This window comes from Typopeltis vanoorti, chromosome 3, assembly GCF_054136105.1.
Source record: "Typopeltis vanoorti isolate ZY-2024b chromosome 3, IOZ_Tvanoo_1.0, whole genome shotgun sequence".
Lineage (NCBI taxonomy): Eukaryota > Metazoa > Arthropoda > Arachnida > Uropygi > Thelyphonidae > Typopeltis > Typopeltis vanoorti.
Window position 1 is genome coordinate 152,048,441 of NC_143551.1, and position 24,699 is coordinate 152,073,139.

Genomic DNA, 24,699 nt, shown 5'->3' on the forward strand with positions numbered 1-24,699 from the left:
AAGATCTCTCATGGTTCGTGTGTATTTTTCATTGTGTTTAGTGCAATATTATGTGATATATTTATAGAAACATTTTTAGAGAAATGAAAAAGCAAAAAAGTCAGACAGAAATTATGATACATTTCCTTAAAGCTACACCAAGCGTGCCTGCCACTGCTAAAAAAACAAGACCAGCCCCTTCTCTTCCTCCTCCTTAGCCTACTCAATGCACAGACAAAGATGAAGACCTTTATGATGATGCACTTCCACTTAATGAATAGCAAATAATCATCATGTCATACAGTTAATATACTTATCTTTTGTGTATTTTTCTGGGGGAGTCTTTGTGTGAAAATCTAATAACTGTACAGCAAGAACTATATGACACAATTTTGTGTCATCATCATCACTGCCTAAGTATTCATCAATGTAAAACATCGTGTGCAAAGTCTGTATGGTAGTGGATAGTCTATCCTTAGGTGAATGATTCTTAAGGTGAGTGATATTTAATATAAAATTAATAATGTGTTAGTTTTCTTACTGTTTTATAAGTTTGTTTTCAAAGAGTACCGTACATCACCATACAGTTTCTCCAATTATGCCCCTCTCTCTCTCATAATTAGAGAAACTGTGAATCAGCTTATCATCACAGGTAAGTGATTTTTTTAAAAATGTAACAATGTTTCCAACACTGTATTATGAATATGACTCTAATAATGTATGCCATGAAAATGTTATAACGATTCATAGGTGGTCTGAAAAGTTCTCGGCCTAACAATGAAAAAACAAATTTATAATTTCAAAATTATTTTTATTTTTCAACATAATTTCCCTCAAGACTAATGCATTTATTCCACCGATGCTCCGGCACCATTAACCCATCCCTGTAATGGTTCTCAGTAAGATCTGCAAAATACCCCTCTACTGCTGCTGCAATCACCACTTGATTCGAAGAAAACTGCTGACCAGCAAGGAAGAGTTTTAGTTTTGGGAAGAGTTAGAAGTCAGAAGGAGCCAAATCTGGGGAATAGGGTGGATTTTCCAACTATTCATAGTGCAGATCCCTTAACTTTCCCATTGCCAAAACACCTTTGTGGGCAGGTGCATTGTCCTGAAAGATGATTTTTTTTCTTCTGCAAACCAAGTCTTTTCTCAAGAATTTTTTAATCTAGTCCGGTTAAAAATCAGAATAATATTCCCCAGTTATTGTTTTACCGTTTTCAAGATAATTAAAAAACAAAATGCCTTTAGCATCCCAAAACACTGATGCCATGACCTTTCCAGTTGATGGAACCGACTTTGTCTTCTTTGGTGCTGAACAACTGGCTCCTGTCCACTGTTTTGACTGCTGTTTGGATTCTGGTGTGTAATGGTGAATCCAAGTCTCATCCATAGTAATAAATCGACGCACCAAATCAGTTTTATTCTTGTTAAAACACTCCAAACACTGTTCAGGGATTTTCATGCTAGTGCGTTTTTGATCTGCTGTGAGCAAATGAGGCACCCTTCTTGCGCAAAGCTTTTTCATTTGCAATTCTTTGTGCAAAATATATCCAACGTGTTCTTTTGAATTGCCTATAGTCTCAACAATCTCAAGCACTTTGACTCGCCAGTCATCCAATATGATATCGTGCATTTGATCAATAATTTCTGGTGTTATTACACACTTTTTTGGATGTCCTTCACGTGTAACATCTTCAAGGATGGTAAGACCAAATTTAAACTCAGCAGCCCATTTCTTAATTGTTGAAAATGAAGGAGAGGGATGCCCATAAACTTTTATGAACTTCGAATTAATTTCTTTTGCCGTTAAACCTTCTTTTACAAAGAATGTTATAATCGCACGATATTTATCCATTTCGAGGAATACAGACAACATATATATATATATATATATATATATATATATATATATTGAATGGCAGGCAGTCTCAAGTAGAGTGATGTGGGCTAATAGTTTTCTACTAATAGTTAGTAGAAGATTTTCTACTAATGTAGTAATGGAGGAAGTTTTTGATGCTTTAGAAAAAGCAACTGACACAATGAAAAAGGAAAAGTTGGTCCTTGTTGGAGATCTAAATAGCAGAGTAGGAAATGATTGTCAGACATACAAAAATATTTTGGGAAAATTTGGAGAAAAGAGCAAAGCTAATAATAATGGCAAGTACCTGTTGGATTTCTGCTCAGGACATGGATTGGTCATTACTAACACCATGTTCAACATAAAAATGTGCACTAATTCACATGGAGAGAAGAGGCAAGGAATAATAAAAGTCTCATTGACTATGTTATTGTTGATAGTGGTGTTTTCTCCCTGGTGCAGGACACTAGAGTGCACAGAGGATTTGAAATTGAAAGCAATTACTATTTAGTCTTCAGCAGGATAAATTGAATTTCATTTTGAAAAGAATGACATGTAAGAAAGTCTTAAAGCAAATAAAAGTTGAGCAGCTCTCAGATGTGAACTGTAGACTAAAATACACAAAGATTATTGAAGAAAAAATGAAAGAGTTTGAGAACAGGAACCAAACCTTGGAGATTCAGTGGCAAGCCTTGAGGAAAATCCTGATTAATTCAGCCAGAGAGGCAGTTGGTGAGGTTTTTTGCAAGGATAGAAAAATCAGAACTCCATGGTGGACACAGGAAGTTAAAGAGGCAGTGTAGAAAATGAAGAAAGCATATCGAAAGTTCCTGGCAAATAAGTCAGCTTTTGCTCTTAGAGAATACAGAGACAAATGTAAGAAAGCTAAACACTGTGTAAAACTAGCTAAACAAAAGTCATGGGAGGACTTTGGCAAGAATATAGAAAATAAATATCAAGATATTCTGGAGGTTGTTGAAGAAGCTTAGAAATGGAGGAAAGAGTGCTGAAAAAGGAGTTAGAGATGATAAAGGTGACATGAAAACTGGAAAAAAAGATATGCTTTAAGTATGGAGTAATTACTTCGAAAAATTGCTAAATGAAACAAGCAGTGATAGCACCTTGGTAAAAAACACTCAACAGGCATACAGTCAGGAATACATATCCATACTTGAAGTAGAAAAAGACATCAAAGGCTTGAAATGTGGAGAGGCAGCAGGAGTAGATCTTATTCGACCAGAAATGCTGAAGTATGGTGGTATAAAAGTCTTCCAGACGAATTCCTGATATAAAAAGGGAAATAAAACTTAATGTGAGAATTACAGAGGTATTTCCCTACTGAGTGTTCCGGGCAAGATTTATGCCAGTATACTTGAGAAATGGTTGAGAAGAATTGTGGAAGAAACGTTTATGAAGAACAATCTGGATTCAGACCAAATAGAGGCTGTCAGGATCAGATCTTCACTTTACGACAAATAGTCGAGAAAGCATGGGAATATAACAAAGATCTGTATTTAAGTTTTGTGAATCTGGAAAAGGCATATGACAAGGTGCCAAGAGAGAAGCTATTCAACATACTACAGTTATATGATGCCAATGGCACCATATAACTGTAGTATGTTATATGGAATATAATGGTAACGCAGTACTAGTGGGCCAAGTACTGCGGACGTGTTTTGAAGAGCTCCTGATTCAGATAAGTTTTTACTAGGAATAATTAAGCATATATGCGTAATTGTTTGAGTAAGAGTGGCAGTAAACGTTGTACGCTACCGGTATTATTAGTGTGGGTTTTTTTTTCTTGTCTAAACTAAATTACGAAATCGTTATTATTAGACCTAGTAACCGGCAGAGAGAAAAAAAAAAAAAAAATGGCGGCGGCATTGTCATTCCATGATTTGAATGTAGATTTCAGTCGTTTCGTTAAGTGTGAGGTCTGTTATATGTATTCCTTCGACTACATAAATGATTTGTGGATGTTTAGTGCGGATGGAAGAAGGGTGTGTGCGAAGTGTGACCTGAACGAAGAACTAATGAATGTGAATATGAAATTGATGACAGAAAGTGCTAGTACTGATTGTGTCGCGATTGCACGTTTGAAAGAAATGGATGGTGAGCAAGAGAAGCGAAAAAATGTTAAAAAATCAGGAAAAAAGAAAAAGAGCGATTTGACAACCGTAACGGATGTTAAAAGGGATGAAAGTGAGGTAGAAAGAAACGAAATTGAGAGAACGAATGAAAGTAGAACTTGCGTAATGCAGAAATCGCAAGTAAAAAAAATCGAAAGAATAAATGATGGCGAAAGTTCGACGCATGTTGGACCGAAAGTACTGAAACAAAGAAAGATGAATGACAGTAAAAGTGAGAAGAATGATAGCGAAAGTTGGACGCATGTTAGTCCGAAAGTACGGAAACAAAGAAAGATAAATGAGAGTGAAAGTGAGAATGATAGTGAAAGTTGGACGTATGTTGGACCGAAAGTATGGAAACAAAGAAGGATGAATGAGAGGGAATGTGAGAAGAGGGGGTCGAGAGTTAGAAAGTTAGAAAGATTTAATGATAGAGAGAATGTGTCGCGAGGTTCGGAAAGTGAATTAGATTGGATGAGGCAAGAAATGAAATGGATGCAGAATGAAATTAAGAGAATTCAGGTCAAAACTATTAAAATAAATCATGATGGCATGAAAGAGTTAACGAAAGATGAGCGAGTGGCGTTGTATGGCGACTCCATTATTAAAGGTGTGCTAGAGGATAAAATGCACAAGGTATGTTTTCCAGGCGGTAAAATAAGTAGAGTGATTGAGGCATTGGATATGAGGCGGGAGCGAGCAAAAGAGTTAATTGTATTAATTGGTACAAATGATTTGAGAGAGAACAAAGAGCATGTCAAAATGAATGTCAAGAGACTGCTTGGAAAGATAAAAGAGAATAGTGTGACAGGAAGGGTGGTCAGTGTGTTGCCTAGGTATGATTGTGGTGAAATGAGGCGGAGAGCAAGGATTATGAATGGTATTCTGGCTGAAATGTGTGAGGAGATGGGTGTACAGTTTGTTAATGTGTGGAATGAGTTTGAGGGACGAAGTGAGCTGTATGGGAGCGATGGACTGCATTTGAGTGGTTATGGTGTGAGTCACTTGGAGAGACTGCTGCTGGAAGGTAGAGAAGTGAATAGAGAAAATGAATCAGATCGAGAGGGGAGTGATGTGGAAGAGCAGGAGAGTAAGACAGGAGAGATTGAAGAAGTGGAAATGAATGGAGAGGTGAGTGGTATGAGTATAGAAAATGAGAGAATGGGTGTGCAAGAGGAGCAGGGAAACGGGGAGGCCCAGGGTGGACAGGGATACACAGCGTGAGAAATTTGGATGCTCCAAGAGGAGGTGAGAGCATGTGTAGGCAGGAAAGTAATGGGATGACCAGGGATCAAGAGGAAACAGATGTTGTTGCAAAGGGTTCTAAAATGAAGAAGCAGAAAGAGAAATGGCCCCAGTCCAGCATGGAGAGAGCACATCGAGTGAATGGTATCAGTGGAACTAGCTGTAGATCCAGAAATGAGTTGTTGTGTTTGTATACCAATGCTAGAAGCATAAGAAACAAGGCGGATGAAATGGTTGCACTAATTGTGTCTGTGTACCCAGAGATTGTTGGAATAAGTGAGACATGGTTAGATGAGGACGACATCCTGACAGGAATAGAGATGGAAAGGTATGATGTGTTTCGTGAGGATAGAAGGGATAAAAAGGGAGGGGGAGTGCTATTGATGATAGAGAAAGAGTTATGTCCATACAAGGTAGAGATGCAAGAGGGAAATAGGGCCAGTGGTTTTGAGGCAGTATGGTGTGAGATAGAGGTGAATAGAATCAAATACTTGGTGGGATGTTGTTATAGACCTGGTAATGTGGATGGTGGTGATAGTGAAATGTATAGTCAAATAAGCCAAGCAAATAAGAAAAGGGTGATTTTAATTATGGCAATATAGACTGGATTGAAGAGATAGCGACTGGAAGTAAAGAAAATGAGTTTCTTGAGTTTTTGAGGGATAACTACCTCAGACAGTATGTAACAGAGGGCACACGAGGATTAAGGGTCTTGGATTTGGTCATCTCATCGGAGGATGTAATTATAAATGAGGTGTCAAATCATCCACCAATTGGTGAAAGTGACCATGAGGTGATTACCTGGGTGGTTGCCAGCAGTGCAAGGACACCTGTGAAAAAAGGGTATATGTGGAACTATAAGGGGGGTGATTATGAAGAGCTCAGGAGACAGCTTGCAGATGTAGCACGGAATGAGGAGTTAGCTGGAAAAGAGATCAATGCAGCTTGGGGGATTTTCAAAAACTATTTAGTAGATGCAATGTCTAAATGTATACCACGGGTGAGAAGGTTAAATAAGGTAGGTGTGAGATGGATGAATAAAGAGATTAAGCATGCAATACAGAAAAAAAAGGCATTGTGGAGACAGCATAAGAGAAGTGGAAGTAACCAATTTCATGAGGTCTACAAAGACCAGGCAAGGAGGGTGACTTGGTTGGTGAGAGTAGCTAAAGAGAGGTATGAACAGCAGTTAGCTAATGAAGCCAAAAAGAATCCTAGGGAGTTCTTTCGATATGTAGCCAGCAAAAGAAAGAATGATTATGGAAGGATGACATTGATTGGAGGAAATGGTATAAAGACAGCTGTTGCAGAATGTGTTGTGGAGATACTTAATGAGCAATTCATAAAGATCTTTCAATCTTGTGAATGTGACTTCATGGAGAGATTAAGAGCAGTTGATGATGGGGAGGAGAGACTGACTGTAAGTGAGCAAGAGGTGTTTGGGGAGTTGTGTAAACTAGATGTAAATAAGGCTGTGGGACTTGATAATATATCACCACATATTCTGAAGAAGTGTGCAAGAGAGTTGACACCTGCCTTGACATATTTTTTTAATACGAGTCTTGCACTTGGTCAAGTTCCTAAAGAGTGGAAGGAGGGCAAGATTGTGCCACTTCATAAAGGAGGTGATCGAACTCAAGCATCAAACTATAGGCCTATCTGTGTGTCAGGTGTTGTGGTTAAGTTGTTGGAGAAGCTTGTGAGAACTAGGATCCAGAGTTGGGTTGACAACAATGGTATAATCTTTGATGGACAGCATGGATTTGCTAAAGGGAGGTCATGTTTTAGTAATCTACTTACTTATTACAATAAAGTGACTGCTTCCTTGGACAGAGGAGAAGGATACACAGTAATATACTTGGATTTCGCAAAGGCTTTTGATAGAGTACCTCATGATAAGTTGACAGTCAAACTAGAGCAGATGGGGTTGGATATTAGATTAGTGCATTGGATTGGAGACTGGCTATCTGATAGGTATCAACAAGTTGTGTATGGGGGTGCAATATCCAGGAAAAGGAAAGTCACTAGTGGAGTGCCTCAGGGGTCTGTTTTAGGGCCATTACTATTTAACTTATATATTAATGATATTGGTGAAGATTTGGATGGAGATATTCAGTTGTTTGCAGATGATGCAAAGTTGGGACGAACCATAAAGAGTAGTGAAGATGTTGTGGCCTTGCAAGAAGACTTGAATAAATTGAGTGATTGGGCAAGCAAATGGGGATGTGAGTTCAATGTTGCAAAATGTAAAGTTTTAAAATTTGGAAAACAAAGATGGGATGCAGAATTTATGCTTGGTGAGAATATATTGTTGGAAGTAGAGGAAATAAGAGATCTGGGGGTGATAGTGGATAAGGATCTAAAATTTAGGGGACACATCGCCAAAATTGTGAAGACAACACAAAGACTTCTGGGAATGATGCGGAGGACACTGACATGTAGAAGTAGGGAGATACTTGTTCCAATGTATAAGGCTTTGATTAGGCCACACTTGGACTATTGTGCCCAGATTTGGTCACCGGGTTTTCAGAAGGATGAAGAGATGTTGGAAAGGGTCCAAAGGCGACTGACTAAGGTAGTTTCTGACCTCTGGAATGTTGAGTATGAGGAAAGATTGAAAAGATGTAATTTGCAGAGTCTCGTGGAGAGAAGGAAGAGGGGAGATATGATAGAGACCTACAAGTTGGTAAGGGGTTGTTATAGGATCAATGGTGGAGAAGTTCTACAGAGAATAGTGGGAGATCAGGGGAGAACCAGAGGTCATCCCTGGAAACTGTATAAGGAGGGTGTGAGTAAGGGAGTGAGAGGCAGGTTTTTTTCGTGCAGAGTTGTGAGTGATTGGAATGCCTTGCCTGAGAGCATGGTGTCTGCAAGTAGTTTGAATGTGTTTAAAACACGGTATGATGAGATGTGTGTGTAAGATAAAAGGACCTCCTAGATGAGTCTTTGACTCCATGAGGTCTTGTTTAATAATAATAATAATAATAATAATTTAATAATATAATGGTAACTGCTGACTTGCAACTCAAATACAGATAGAATTGAAGGAAGTACAGGAAGATGGTTTAATATTAAATCTGGTGTGAGACAAGGATGTACATTATCTCCTCTGTTATTCAATATCTATATGGATCACATTATGAAGGAAAGTGGTATTAAACATGATATCAGAATTGGAGTTGTTAATGTCAGCTCTTTGCTTTATGCGGATGATGTTACATTTCTAAATAAACCCGCTACAAGTTTGCAAAATTCCCTGACTAAATTGAATAACTGTTGTAATAGATATGGTATGAAGGTCAGCAATAAAAAGACAAAGACAATGAAAATAGGTAGAATTGTTGAAAATGTCAACTGTATTGTGAATGGAGAACCTGTGGAACAAGTAAAACATTTCTGCTACTTAGGCACGATATTTTAGTGAAGATGGTAAATTAAATATGGAAATACACAACATAATCAACAAAGATGGTATGATAGGAAGTCAATTGAATAAATTCATAAGGAATAAGAGAGAAATTAGTCGGAACACTAAATTAGCAGTATACAAGACAGTGTTCAAACCAGTTTTAACTTATGGATCTGAGAGATGGTCCAGAAGTAAAACACTTGACCAAAGACTAGAGACCGCAGATAAGAGAGTCCTGAAAAAAATTAGTGGTGTGAACAGATGGCATCAATGGCAATATCATATTAAAAACAAGGATATTAGGAAAGAACTTGACACTGTCAGCATCCAGGAATGCGTTAGCAGAGCTAATCTCAGGTGGTATGATCTTAAACAGAATGGGCAAGGGAAGATTAGCAAAACAAGCGTTCTCTGCCAGGTTGGCAGGAAAACGACCCAGAGGAAGACCAAGATATAGGTGGATTGATACAGTACAATGTGCCTTAGATGATAGAAATATAAGATCTGATAATGATAATATTGGAGTCTTGATAAATAACAGACTGATTTGAAGGAAAATTGTAGATAGGAAGTTAGTAATGATGTAATTTTTTTCATGTAGTACTATCATATCCTGTACACCCCTTGAGGGTACATGTCAGGAATTTGATGATGACTAAATATTAATTAAAAGAAAACTTTAATCAATTTCCTCATTTAATCGTTAAATTTTTTTTTTTTTTTTTCTAAATAACTTAGGGAATTGAAACAACGTAGATCCAAATATAAATTAAATTATATTTTAATAGATATTTCCGATATTTCGGCAATGTCACATTGCTATTTTCTAAAGGAACTTACAAAAAGGCAGGTGCACACAGGCAATAACAATACAGTAACTGAGAATGAAGATTTGAAGCTATCATTCTCCTAGAAGTCCTGATGGTGCCCTCTGGCGGGCTAAGTAGGCGTTTTTCTAGACACACTAGTCACCCGCCAGCCTGATGGAACTTTGGTTTTCTCAGTTTACAGAAAACCCACCCATACAGGCAGATACATCCACCAACAATCCCACCACCCCCCCTCACAACAATATGGAGTGGTAAAAACACTATACAACAGGGCTAAACTAATCTGTTCTAACGACATAGCCCTTAACACTGAACTAAATCACATCCTCAACACTTTCTCAGCCAATGGCTACCCCCCCCCAAAAAAATCCAAAAAATATTAAAACCTACAAACCACAGCCCCCCTCCTCCCCACCTCCACAAAAAAGATTACTCTAAATCCATCACCATTCCCTACATCCGAGGCACCTCAGAAAAAATTACCAAAATTCTAAAAAAACATGATCTCACCTCCTGTTACAGGCCTTACAGAAAATTGGCATCCCATCCCTTATCCGCTCTACCAAAGACCAACCACTTCCCCTAGACCTACCTGGTGTATACCAGGTCCCTTGCAGTTGTAAACTGTCGTACTTTGGCCAAACAGGCAGGACAGCGAATATCAGAATTTCTGAACACAAGGACTACATCCGGTTTTACAAGTATAGCCATTCTGGTCTTGCAGACCATGCTCTGGATACTCGCCACAGAATACGGTGGAAGAAAGCAACAATAATACACCGGAGCAAATATAAATTCGAAAGATTATTTATGGAATCAGCCTCTGCCCTAAGAAACTCTCCAAACCTCAACAAATTTGGTTGTATGTGACTGCCCCAAATTTGGGAGGCATATATCAGCAGACCTTCAGCCCAATGGCCAAGTACGACAGTTTACAACTGCAAGGGACCTGGTATACACCAGGTAGGTCTAGGGGAAGTGGTTGGTCTTTGGTAGAGCGGATAAGGGATGCCAATTTTCTGTAAGGCCTGTAACAGGAGGTGAGATCATGTTTTTTTAGAATTTTGGTAATTTTTTCTGAAGTGCCTCGGATGTAGGGAATGGTGATGGATTTAGAGTAATCTTTTTTGTGGAGGGGGGGAGGAGGGGGGCTGTGGTTTGTAGGTTTTAATATTTTTTTGATTTTTTTTTTGGGGGGGGGGTAACCATTGGCTGAGAAAGTGTTGAGGATGTGATTTAGTTCAGTGTTAAGGGCTATGTCATTAGAACAGATTAGTTTAGCCCTGTTATATAGTGTTTTTACCACTCCATATTGTTGTGAGGGGGGTGGGTGGGATTGTTGGTGGATGTATCTGCCTGTATGGGTGGGTTTTCTGTAAACTGAGAAAACCAAAGTTCCATCAGGCTGGCGGGTGACTAGTGTGTCTAGAAAAACGCCTACTTAGCCCGCCAGAGGGCACCATCAGGACTTCTAGGAGAACAATAGCTTCAAATCTTCATTCTCAGTTACTGTATTGTTATTGCCTGTGTGCACCTGCCTTTTTGTAAGTTCCTTTAGAAAATGGCAATGTGACATTGCCGAAATATCGGAAATATCTATTAAAATATAATTTAATTTATATTCGGATCTACGTTGTTTCAATTCCCTAAGTTATTTAGAAATCATCAAATAACTCCTCATTTAATCGATTTCCACTTTAACCAATTTCCTCATTTGCTTGTTGTTAGTGCCTGCGTGCACTTTTCATAGTTTTATGTTCCCATAAAGATGGCAATGTAACATTGCTGAAATTCAGTAAGTATTCATTCAAGTTTTCTTTTAATTAATATTTATTATACATTGTAATTTCCTGAAATAATTTAATTAGTCATGTGTTACCAACGTATAAGCTTATCAACAAGAACTGTTGATAGGGTCTTCCCTCAGCAGTGGATCAGATGTGGAGGACCGATTCCCTGGCCACCACAATTGCTGGATCATTAGTGCCCCACTTGATTTTTTTCTTTTGGGAATATGTGAAGGACACAGTCCATGCAACTAAAGTGGACAGCCTAGCAGTCTAGAAACATCACAATTCTGAAAACCCTGAAACATCACAATTCTGCTGCTGTGTCCTCCATCATCCCTGACATGCTTCAGAGAACCTGGTCAGAGACAGACTATCAACTTGACATTGTGCATGCTACTAAAGGTGCACACGTGGAAGCATACTGATTTTATTTTTACAAACACGTGGTGAGTGTTCCTTCTCATTTGTACAATTTCAACACCATGGTCCATACATAGTAGTAACACGTTAAAACTAGGGAGGTCCAATATGGGCACCGTCTATCTTATTTACAGGAAATTAAAATAAATATCTCACTGTAGAAGATGTTCTGATTCCACATCAACTATGGAGCTGTAAGCAATGCACTGTATATTAACTAACAAGTACTTTTGTTTCTTTTTTTCTAGCAAAACAATTTGAGAAATATGAGTAATTAAATCACAGCTATTTTAATTTTCAACTCATCTTAATGGAATTTTTATGTCTCAACTTATAAGTATTGCTTTAACACGTGCATGGCAGCATTTATCTTTGTAATAAATACTGATAAATTTTAATATAGGCATTTTACATCCAAAAGTTTTAAACTGTATTCAAATATGATTGAAGGGAAATGTTTCTGAAACATCAGTTTCAACAGGCAATGTACACGGACAGATTCCGGACTTTTTATATAGGTAGATAATTCCTTTATTAGTCATAAAAAATATAAAAATGAAAGTTTTGTAATAAATACTGATAAATTTTAATATAGGCATTTTACATCCAAAAGTTTTAAACTGTATTCAAACATGATTGAAGGGAAATGTTTCTGAAACATCAGTTTCAACAGGCAATGTACACGGACAGATTCCGGACTTTTTATATAGGTAGATAATTCCTTTATTAGTCATAAAAAATATAAAAATGAAAGTTTTCTTCCTTTTGGAATAATCTTAGACAGTTATCCTAATTATATTTTTCTGGACTATCCTTGGTGACATTAAAAAAAAGGGTACATGAACTTAAGTACAAAAACATTTTTCCTTTTGTTCAATGTTGCTGCTTCGATTTCTTCATAGTAAAACAAATTAATTGTGCCATCACACATTTCTCTTCATGAAATCTCCGCGTTAAGAAACTCCAATCTCAAAAATGGAAAGTCACTAGTGATGTGCCACAGGGGTCAGTTTTGGGACTATTGTTATTTAATTTGTCTATTAATGATATTAATAACACAGGATAGGACAACACAGAATATTAATGACACAGGATAGGACAACACAGAATATTAATGACACAGGATATATAACACAACAGAATGCTATGGCATACTGTTGCAACCAAACAATCTTTGGATTGATGCATCCAAGAAAAATAAGGTAATGCAAAACTGGGGGGGGGGGGAGAGAAAGATGCGAATCAAGCAGATGTTGTGGCCTTACAGGAGGGCTTGAATAGAGTGTATGAGTGGGCAAAAGTATTGAACTGTTAATTCAATGTTTCTAAGTGTAAGGTTCTGAAATTTGGTAGGCAACAATGGGAAAATTGATGGGGAGAGGAAGTTGAACAGATAAGAAACCTTGGAGTGGTGGTGGACAAGGATCTGATGTTCAGAGGTCACACTGCAAAAGTTGTGAGGACATTACATCAGATTTTGGCAATTATGCAGAGAACCGTAACTTGTAGAAATAAAGAGGCTCTGGTTCCATTGTATAATGCCTTGGTCAGGCCTCGTATGGATTATTGTGCACAGATTTGGTTCCCTGATTTTCATGGTGATGAATATATATTGGAAAAGGTCTAGAGAAGACTGACTAAAGTTGTAACAGGCCTTTAGGATGTGCGGTATGAGAACAGATTGAGGAAATGCAATTTGCAAAGCCTTGCGAATAGGAGAAAGAGAGGGGATGTGATTGAAATATTTGATAAAGTTGATAAAGGATTGTTACCAGGTTAATATGAAAGAAATTTTTTGTAGAATGGGAAAAGAGGGTAGAAGAAAAGGACATACCTCAAAGCTGTATAAGGAGAGTTTAAGTGGGGACATAAGGAGCAGGTTCTTTTCAAGGAGAGTATTTGGTGCGTGGAATGCATTGCTTGACATTGTGGTTAATGCAAATACGCTAAATGGGTTTAAAACACAGTTTGATGGGCTTTGTGTGTAACAATGTTTGCCTCCTGCGATGAGTCTTTTGACTCTATAAGGTCTAGTGTGAATAATAATAAAACACAAAAAATTTTAGGTCAGGCACATTCCTGGTGTGTGTGTGTGTGTGTGTGTGTGTGTGTGTGTGTGTGTGTGTGTGTGTGTGTGTGTGTGTGTGTGTGTGTGTGTGTGTGTGTGTGTGTGTGTGTGAGAGAGAGAGAGAGAGAGAGAGAACAATAACTTTCAGGCTTGGCATTCTTACAAAAGGTCTAACACAGTATAAAAAACTGTTAAGATTATTTCACATAATGATGGGAAACAAAGTCATGCTGTACTTATAAAAAACGGTTTGCACTGATTATGGATTACTTTTACTTTGTACATGTTAACTGCCATCTAAGTTTTGAGATCCCAGATGCAGTGTATTATTCAGTAGTGCTTCTTGTCAATAAATAATAAAATAAAAAGAATTGCATGGATTTTTTTTTTAAAATCCATTCTTTTGTAATTTCTATGAGTGCTTAGTGACATTAATATCATTAACAAGTGAGGGAAGCTGCTGTTTTTCTAACAGTAAAAAGAAATATAATGCATCTATCTATTCTTACATAACAAGTATGCTGCTGGGAAAGAAATTTTAAAATCAGTATGCTTCTCGCCTTTGCACTACCTGAAAAAAAAAGATGGCTTTTCGACTTGACTAGTTTATCAACAATACCACTGACTGTGTGTGTGTGTGTGTGTGTGTGTGTCATTCCTTTCTGCATGCTTTCTGATATAATTATTAAAAACCCTAAATGAAAGGGGGGGGGGGTGAAGAGAGGGATATATTTAATCAGATTTAAACAATATGAAACACTGGAATCCCATGATGTACTGATATGAATAAAAGTCATTGAACTTTAATTTTTAATATGCCTTTTGCTTTTACTTACTTATCAGAGATAATTGTTGGTGGAAGCTGATGATGATCCCCACCCAAAATGCATCTTGGTGCTAAGAGAAGAGGAATCCAACATGCAGCTTCCAGAGCCTTAAAAATAAATAATAAAAAAAAAACAGAAACAGTCAGTAAACAATAACATTGTATATTAATTAGACTGATAAAACTTTACTTCACTTGATTAATTTACAAACCTGAGAACATTCATCAATAATAACTAAATCAAAATGATCAACAGGTAGATGCTTCAAAGGCCCTTCATCTGAGGCAGTGGTAAGTGTAGACAAAATAACATCGGCTTTCTTCAAAATAAGTCCCATTGTCTTCTCTCTTTCTCGCAGTTCTGAACATAGCAATTTGATTTCTTTCCAAAGTTGCTTGCGTTCTTCTCGGTCTCTGGATTTCCTTGCTCTTAACTAAAATGTTCAAAAGACACTTTATTAAAATAGCATAATCCTAGCCACAAAAACTTATGATGATGTAATGTAATTTTCCTGCTGTGTACATGGCAGCAAAAAATCACTTGGATTTCCATATTTCAATTGTGACATTTTTTAAAAAGTAAAATTAAAAAATGGTAAAAATTTTAGATTTATGGAAAGTTCTAAGTACTATCTATAATTCGCAAGTGACATTATTCTGATTTAAAATGAGCTAATAAATATAGCAATTTTGCTATAGCACACTGTTATAGCAAAATTCAACTTTTGCTATAACATTCATTCACCAAACAGACCCAACTAAAGTTCTTCATAAATAATATTCACTACAGCAGACCGTCATAATAACAAATTACTCCTTTGGTCTCTAAAAGTTTACTGCATTAAGATTGATTATACGAAGTGGACTATTAAGATTATGAGACTGGTTGCAAAAATAAGGTTTATTATTACAATTGTACAACTTAATTGTTATCCTCTTCAATATACTCCCCTCCTCTATCTATACACTGTTGCATATAAATTTTCCATTGTTGGAAGCAGTGCTGCAAGTCATCAGGTGTTATCTGCTTCAGTTAACACCTGATGACTCTTGCATCAGGTGTTAACTGAATGTTCTTCTTCACAGATGAACTTCTGTGAAGAAGTTCATCACATGTGTTGAGATGTGGATTTTTCAGTACGATCCAGAAACAAAGAGACAATCGATGCGCTGGAAAACTCCCACATCACCAACAATGAAAAAAAGCAAGAATGAGCAAGTCAAAACTGAAAGCAACGCTGATATTTTTTTTTTTATTTATTTCAATGGTGTGGTAATGCTTGAATGGGTACCAGAGAGAGTCAGACAGTTAACCAACATTATTACCTTGAGGTTCTGGCCAAGCTGAGAGAATGAGTGAGGAAGAAGAGACCTGATTTGTGGAAGAACAATGCTTGGATTCTCCAAAGGAATTCTCCAGTCCACAGTGCACTGTCTGTAAAGCAGTAACTGGCTGATAAGAAGATCCCAGTGCTGGACCATCCCCCTTACTTGCCGGACTTAGCTACATGCGACTTTTACCTTTTCCAAGGTTGAAATTGACATCGAAGGGCACCCATTTTCAGTCAGTGGATGATAAAGTAGAAAATAGCAGTGCTATTTTCTACTTTAGAAAATTTTCTATTTTCATCAGGTGTAATTTTCATTTTCAAGCAGATAACACCTGATGACTTGCAGCACTGCTTCCAAAAATGGAAAATTCATATGCAACGGTGTATAGATAGAGGAGAGTGTTGAAGGGGATAACAATTAAGTTATACAATTGTAATAATAAACCACATTTTTGCAACAAGTCTCATTATTTAATAGCAGACCTCATATAGTGACCAAAGTTCATTATCTAGTGTCTGCTAGAGTGAGAATTGGCCATATTATCCCTATTCAATTCTTCTGACAGTTAATTAAGTGAAGGAATAAAAACATCTCTTTTTTTAATAAAAGTAACGTGGAATGACAAATAAAGAAATGAACAACTAGATGGTAGAATGTTATACTGATAAAACAAAGATGAAAATATAAGATAAAAGGTAAGATAAAAATACCAAAAGGAATAGGACAATTAAGAGTGATGTTGAAATGAACAAAGACGGTACTTTTCAGATGACTGATGACTAACATATACTAACCCACCATGCAAATTTTCCTACAGGAAAATGGATGTGACTACTAAATATACTTGTTTGTTGGGTGAAATTATTATTGATGCATCATCAATAATAACAATTTTCCTGTTTAGCAAAATGAATATGCAAATAATTAGGTCAGTAAAGAAGATCAGGGGTTTATATGAAAGTCATTTCAGTATCATACAGTGAACAATGGGAATATAGAATGAGTTAACAGTATTTCAGAGGAGAAACAATGTTTTGGTTCATTGTGAGAAAATGCCTTTACATGTAAATATAGAAAATGAACAGCCTTAAGTTCAGATTTGGCAATATGCTGAAGCCCATAGTTAAGAAAACAAAAAAAAAAGCCCTGCAAATACTTTTTTTCTTTTTAATTATTCCACACATGCTCTTTCAAGTGTATGTGCATGGTTACTGCATGTCACCATTGGACACTAAAGAATCTGTGTTTGCAAACATGGTAACCCAAGAAATTCCACAAGTATTTCTACAATAAGAAAAGAGCTGCAGCCTATAAATCACTAGAAGCAATGGATATACATTGTTAAGTGGCACAAACCAAGATACACAGAACCCAGATCATGAAGCAACAGAAACCGATTCAGTACAGTAATGAGTTATTACACAATGTCTGGTGAATGAGTCTGGTATGGAGGATGCTTTTTAACTGAATATGCTGTCCCAATTATGAAGTCTGGGGGTGACAATGCAATAATGTAGGATTGCTTTATGAGATACTGTTATTATCCAGTGGTTATAACGCACAGAATCATATCTGTTAGATCCTTATGACAACTGATGATTGTTAAGTTCAGTACAAAATATTTGTGCAATTTCATTAAATTATTACAACAAATCTGAAAGCACACACACCAACTCAACATCACCAGAGTTAAAGATCGGTTCTATCAACATAAGAAGCCTGAATGGCAAAGAAATGGAGCTAGCTGAGAAATTAGATAAGTACCAGATCGACATAATAGGGGTGACTGAAACAACAAAAAAAAAAAACTGGTGAGATCTTTCTGAGCAATAAATACAAAATGTTATACTCAGGAAATGACAATCAAGGAAAAGAAGTAGTAGCCATAGTATTCAACACAAAATAAGAGGCTAATCTTCTTGAATGGCAGGCAGTCTCAAGTAGAGTGATGTGGGCTAATATCAGAATGGGGAATTGAACAATGAAACTTATTTGTGCCTATGGTCACACAGAAGGTTTTCTACTAACGTAGAAGTGGAGGAAGTTTTTGATGCTTTAGTAAAAGCAACTGACACAATGAAAAGGAAAAGTTGGTCCTTGTTGGGGATCTAAATAGCAGAGTAGGAAATGATTGTCAGACATACAAAAATATTTTGGGAAAATTTGGAGAAAAGAGCAAAGCTAATAACAATAGCAAATACCTGTTGGATTTCTGCTCAGGACATGGACTGGTTATGACTAACAACATGTTCCAACATAAAAATGTGTACAAATTCACATGGAGAGAAGAAGCAAGGAATAATAAAAGTCTTATTGACTATGTTATTGTTGATAGTGATGTTTTCTCCCTGGTACAGGACACCAGAGTGTACAGAGAATTAGAAATTGGAAGTTATCACTATTTAGTCTTGAGCAGGATAAAATTGAATTTCATATTGAAAAGAATAACATGCAAGAAAGTTTTAAAGCGAATAAAAGTTGAGCAGCTCTCAGATGTGAACTGTAGACTAAAATACACAAAGATTATTGAAGAAAAAATGAAAGAGTTTGAGAACAGGAACCAAACCTTGGAGATTCAGTGGCAAGCCTCGAAGAAAACCCTGATTGATTCAGCCAGAGAGGCATGTGGTGAGGTTGTCTGCAATGAAAGAAAAATCAGAACTCCATGGTGGACACAGGAAGTTAAAGAGGCAGTGAAGGAAAATAAGAAAGCATATCAAAAGTTCCTGGCAAATAAGTCAGCTTCTGGTCTTAGAAAATACAGAGACAAATGTAATAGAGCAAAACACTGTGTAAAACTAGCTGAACAAAATTCATAGAAGGACTTTGGCAAGAAACATAGAAAATAAATATCAAGAAAGTGATAAGATATTCTGGAGGTTGTTGAAGAAGCTTAGAAATGGAGGAAAGAATGCTGTAAAAGGAGTTAGAGATGATAAAGGATGAAATTGGGAGAAAAAGATATCCTTGAAGTATTGAGCAATTACTTCAAAAAGTTGCTAAATGAAACAAGCAGTGATAGCACAGTGGTAAAAAATACTCAACAGGCATACTGTCAGGAATACATATCCATACTTGAAGTAGAAAAAGCCATCAAAGGCTTGAAATGTGGAAAGGCAGCAAGTGTAGATGATATTCAACCAGAAATGCTGAAGTATGGTGATATAAAAGTCTTACAGTGGCGGCACTGCATAGTTCAGAAAGCCTGGATAGAGGGACGAATTCCCGATGATTGGAGTAGAGCTCTCATAGTACCCATATATAAAAAGGGAAATAAAACTGAATGAGAGAATGACAGAGGTATTTCCCTGAGTGTTCCTGGCAAGATCTATACGAGTATACTTGAGAAACGGTTGAGAAGAATTGTGTAAGTAAAGCTTGGTGAAGAACAAGCTGAATTCAGGCAAAATAAAGGCTGTCAGTTTCAGATCTTCACTTTACAACAAATAGTTGAGAAAACATGGGAATATAACAAAGATCTGTATTTAAGGTTTGTAGATCTGGAAAACGCATATGACAAGGTGCCAAGAGAGAAGCTATTCCAAACACTACAGTTGTATGGTGTCAATGGGTATTATATCAAGCAATACTTAGTCTTTATTTGAGTTGTAAGTCAGCAGTTAGAATTGAAGGAAGTACAGGAAGATGGTTTAATATTAAATCTGGTGTGAAACAAGGATGTACATTATTCCCTCTGTTATTCATTATCTATATGGATCACATTATGAAGAAAAGTGGTATTAAACATGATATCAGAATTGGAGATGTTAATGTCAGCTCTTTGCTTTATGTGGACGATGTTATACTTCTAAATAAATCGGCTACAAGTTTGCAAGATTCCCTGACTAAATTGAATAACTGTTGTAATAGATATGGTATGAAGGTCAGCAATAAAAAGACAAAGACAATGAAAATAGGCAGAATCATTGAAAATGTCAACTGTGTTGTTAATAGAGAACCTGTGGAACAAGTAAAACATTTCAGCTACTTAGGCACGATTTTTAGTGAAGATGGTAAATTAAATAAGGAAATAGACAATAGAATCAACAAAGCTGGTATGGTAGGAAGTCAATTGAATAAATTCATATGGAATAAGAATGAAATTAATCAGAACACTAAATTAGCTGTATACAAGACAGTGTTCAAACCAATTTTAACTTATGGATCTGAGAGCTGTCAGAAGTAAAACACTTGACCAAAGACTAGAGACTGCAGATATGAAAGTCCTGAGAAAGATTAGAGGCATGAACAGATGGCATCAATGACAATATCATATTAAAAACAAGGATATTAGGAAAGAACTTGACATTGTCAGCATCCAGGAATGTGTTAGCAGAGCTAATCTCAGGTGGTATGGTCACTTAAACAGAATGGGCGAGGAAAGATTAGCAAAACAAGCATTCTCTGCCAGGTTGGCAGGAAAACGTATCAATCCACCTATATCTTGGTCTTCCCAGAGGAAGACCAAGATATAGGTGGATTGATACGGTGCCTTAGACGATAGAAATATAAGATCTGATAATGATAATATTGGAGTCTTGATAAGTAACAGACTGATTTGGAGGAAAATTGTAGATAGGTAGTTAGTAATGATGTAAATTTTTCATGTAGTACTATCATATCCTGTACACCCCCTTGAGGGTACATGTCAGAAATTTGATGATGATGATTATTACAGCCTTTATTGTGTGTTTTTTTCTAGTTGACTGAATAAGAGAAAAATTAGCTGCGTACAAGACAGTGTTCAAGTTTTTAACTTACAGATCTGGGAGCTGGATAGAAATAAGGCATCTAATCAAATACTAGAGACAACAGATATGAGAGGTGAGAGAAAAATCAGAGGAATGAACGAATGACATTGATGGCACACTTATATTAAAAATGAAGATATTAGGAGAGAAGTTGACATTGTTGCAGGGGTGAATGCTGGTGTTGAAATTCACGCTTGCTCTTGTTATCATTCAGGGAGAGAGAGGTGTGACTGAAGTCTGATTAGCGGAATAATGAATTATTGACCATTTAAAACTATATATTTAGAAATTTATGTACATTTAATCATAGAAATTTATGTACATTTAATCATAGAAATAACACATTTATTTTACAAATGATATTCTATCTTTTTCAAATTAGCTACTTGAATATAAATTCTACCCTATGGTTCTTCTTTATGAACTAATCAATAACATCGTCATAAAAAGTTGGTTATAACCTAATTTTCCCAAGCAACATGCACACTTGTAAAGGCTGGCTGAAGCTCACTGGCTAGAGCTACTTTGACTGCGTATGGCCTTATGTTTAAGACGATGTGAAGGAAGCAGAAATGGCTATGCACGCGCATGAAATCATAGTGCTGCAGCAAGGACCTGGAAGCTCCCACAACCGAGCAAGCCAAGGGTAGCTTTGACTAGACGAGCAAGCATCGGCCTTCGATACACAATGCAAAGCTCAATTATTGCCCCGCAAGCTTAAGACGTCTTCTGTCTACAAAAATAAAAGCCTAAATGGAATGCTTATAAATGCATGCATTTATTAATAAATAAATATTCCTTCTTTCTGAATTAATGAGCTTGCGCAGCAAGCATGGAGAATTTGCCCCTGCATTGTTGGCATTCAAGAATATGTTAGTCAAGGTAATCTCAGGTGATACAGCCAGTTAAACAGCATTAGAGAGGGGAAAGGTTAGGAAAACATATGTTTGATGCTAAGATAGTTGGAAAAAGACCAAGAGGAATATAAAGATGGTGGACTGATGCAGTGCCCTAGAAGACTGAAATATAAGATATGACAATATTAGAACTGACAAATAACAAATTACTTTGAAGGGAAATTATTGATAGAAAGTTAATTAATAAGAAACTTAATCATGTAGTACTATCATGATATCCTATAGACCACTTAAAAGTACATATCAGGAATTTCAGAATGATGACCATCTTGGAGGATACTTTGTTTTCCAACATTCCTGGATTCAACATGTAGGTTATGTATTTGCCTTTTGGTCACATTCTTTAGCTCATGAAGTAATCAAGGTAGTACTGTTGGCATGCAGTGTGATGTTCAAGGGAAATCCTACACATGTTCGATTCAATTTAGGTCTGGTGATCATGTTGGTCACAGAATTCATTGGATATCTTCAGCAGTTTCAAGGCCACCACAGGTGGTGGCACAAAAAGAAAATCTGGGTCAAATGCATTACTACAAAGTCACACATAAGGTTTGAATATCTGTTTTCCATATCTCTATGCAGTCACAGTATCTCTACCAAAAACATGGAGAGGTATGGCCATCGATCATTATTCTCTGCCATACTAGATCTACATCTTGTGAGATCAGTAATTACTAATAACCTGGATCCAACATTTTGTAATGAACATTCTCCCCCCCCCCCCTTATATAAATATTTAGATCTTCAAAAGAAAAGCTACACACTGCTGGAATAATTATCAGGGCATTACCCAGCTTTAGAATGAAACATAGTGATATACAGAGTATATATATATATTATATATATAGTAACACATACACACATATCCTGTCGTCACATGTAGCATATACTGCTATAAAAGAGAAACAGATGTACCTCTTAAGCTGCCTGAGCATCTGTTCAGTATTAATGGCAGTAAACAGACTGCAAGAATTGTTATATCATAAGGATGCCTTATCAGTGCTTCATCCATTCATGATACTGGTAAAACACTAAATCAAACAAAATCAACTGCAGACAATGTTAATAGCCAATGAAAATGTGATGCGTCACCTCAGTCAAAAAAGAAACACAAACAATGACCAAATCTTGGCAGTCTAATCTGGAACTATCAATCAGAAATTAAAAGATGTTGAAGAGTTCAAAACTGAAACTGAGCAACTTTTAATGTAGTAAGATTCTATATAAAGAGTTGCACAGTACGAGCGTGGTCTGAAAATTTCTTGGCCTAGACCATAGATGGCAGTCAGCGAGATTTTTTTTTTTTCTAAGTTGGTACATCTGTCATAAGCATCCATGTGAAATTGCAAATCATTCTATCAAGTAGTTTGTTTTATACAGCTGTCTGAAGCAAAAGTGTGGTCTGTATCCCTTGAAATGGGTAAAATTGAGTATCATGCAATTATAAAATTTTTTGTAATAGAAGGTTTAACGGCAAAAGAAATTCGCATTTAAGATAACTGTGTTCGCATTTTTCATAAAAATGGAGAAAAACAAGTTTCATGCAGTGATAAAACACTTTTATTTGAAGAAGTGGACAGTTGCACAGATCAAAGCCGAGTTAGATGCAGTTCATGGGGCACTCTGCACCAGCATTAAAGACTATTTATTTTTGGATAAATGAGTTTCAACTTGGTCGTAAGTCCATCGAAGATGAAGCGTGCTCCAGATGCCTGACTGAGGTCACTACAAAGGAAATGATTGACAAAATCCATGGTATCATTATGGAAGACCGCTGAGTGAAAGTGCGTGAGATTGTAGGTATCTCAACTGAATGGGTGTATAATATCCTGCACAAAAAATTGCACATGAAAAAGCTGGGTGTACATGATGGGTACCGCGATTGTTGACTGTCAATCAAAAATGCATGCGAAAAGACATTTCAATGCAGTGTTTGGCGATGTTTAATCGCAATTTGCAGGATTTTTTTGTGTCGATTTGTGAGTAGACGAAACTTGGATCCACCAGTACACACCTGAGTCCAAGCAGCAGTCAAAACGGTGGATAATGTCTGGTGAAAGAGCATCAAAAAAAGCAAAGATCGTTTTGTCAGCTGGGAAGATGATGGCCACTGTTTTTTGGGATTCCCAAGGAATATCATGATAGACTATTTGGAAAAGGGTAAGACAATAACAGGAGTCTATTATGCATCATTGTTGAACTGTTTAAAGCAAGAACTGAAGAAAAAACAACCAAGATTGGCGCACAAAAAAGTGTTGTTTCATCAAGACAATGCACTGTTCCCACACATCGGCCATCGCTATGGCAAAATTGCACGAATTGAGGTTCGAATTGGTTCCACATCCACCGTATCCTCCGGACTTAGCCCCATGTGACTTCTTGTTCCCAAACTTAAAAATTTGGCTCGGTAGGAAAAAATTTTCTTTGAACGAGGATGTCATCAAAGGCTGTCAATGACTATTTTGCACAATTTGACAAATCCTACTTTTTAGATGGGATGAAAAAATGATGGACACTACATTGAGAAATAAAGGTGATTTTTTTCAAAAAAATGTGTTTAACGTATTTATTTATCAAACTTTTCAAAACTCTCGTATATTCAATACAATATTATAAATAACAAAATACAGATAATTTATTTCTCCTTAATAACTTACACTACCTATTTGTTGGAAGTTTTTCACTTGGTTATACTATAAATTAAAGATACCAAGAAATTACATGCCTGGTTTAATCCTTTATCCAATTGTATGCAAACAAATTTGCACCTGAACTATTTTCAGGATTTCGGGACAGGGGCAACTCGTATATAGAAGCTTATGACTTCACATCACTTACTTCAATAAAGGTCGAAACCGGTCTGGGTAGTGATCCTTCCCATAATGCACAGCATTATACATACCAAGGATTAAACTAAGTATATAAATACATACATACATACCCGTTATACATAAATATTATATAATACATAAATACATACCCGTAAGGATATGTGCTTTGCATTATGGGATGCTAAGGCAAGTGATGTGAAGTCATAAGCTTCTATATACGAGTTGCCCCAATCCTGAAAATAGTTCAGGATCAAACTTGTTTGCATACAGTTGGATAAAGGATTAAACCAAGTATATGATTTCTTGGTATC

At 36.6% G+C, this 24,699-nt stretch overlaps 1 protein-coding gene across 7 annotated transcripts in view; it reads right to left on the reverse strand.

Annotated features, from left to right (window-relative positions):
• The window catches only part of LOC150108661 (DNA-binding protein SMUBP-2-like), a 240,629-nt gene that overhangs the window by 131,374 nt on the left and 84,556 nt on the right, over positions 1-24,699 (reverse strand). For all 7 annotated transcript variants that reach the window (XM_090390909.1, XM_090390907.1, XM_090390911.1 and 4 more), the window contains 2 exons: positions 14,770-14,991; positions 14,568-14,665 (listed from right to left, as the gene is read on the reverse strand). In XM_090390909.1, coding sequence (XP_090247035.1) covers positions 14,568-14,665; positions 14,770-14,991 — 320 coding nt within the window. The remainder of the gene's footprint in view (positions 1-14,567; positions 14,666-14,769; positions 14,992-24,699) is intronic.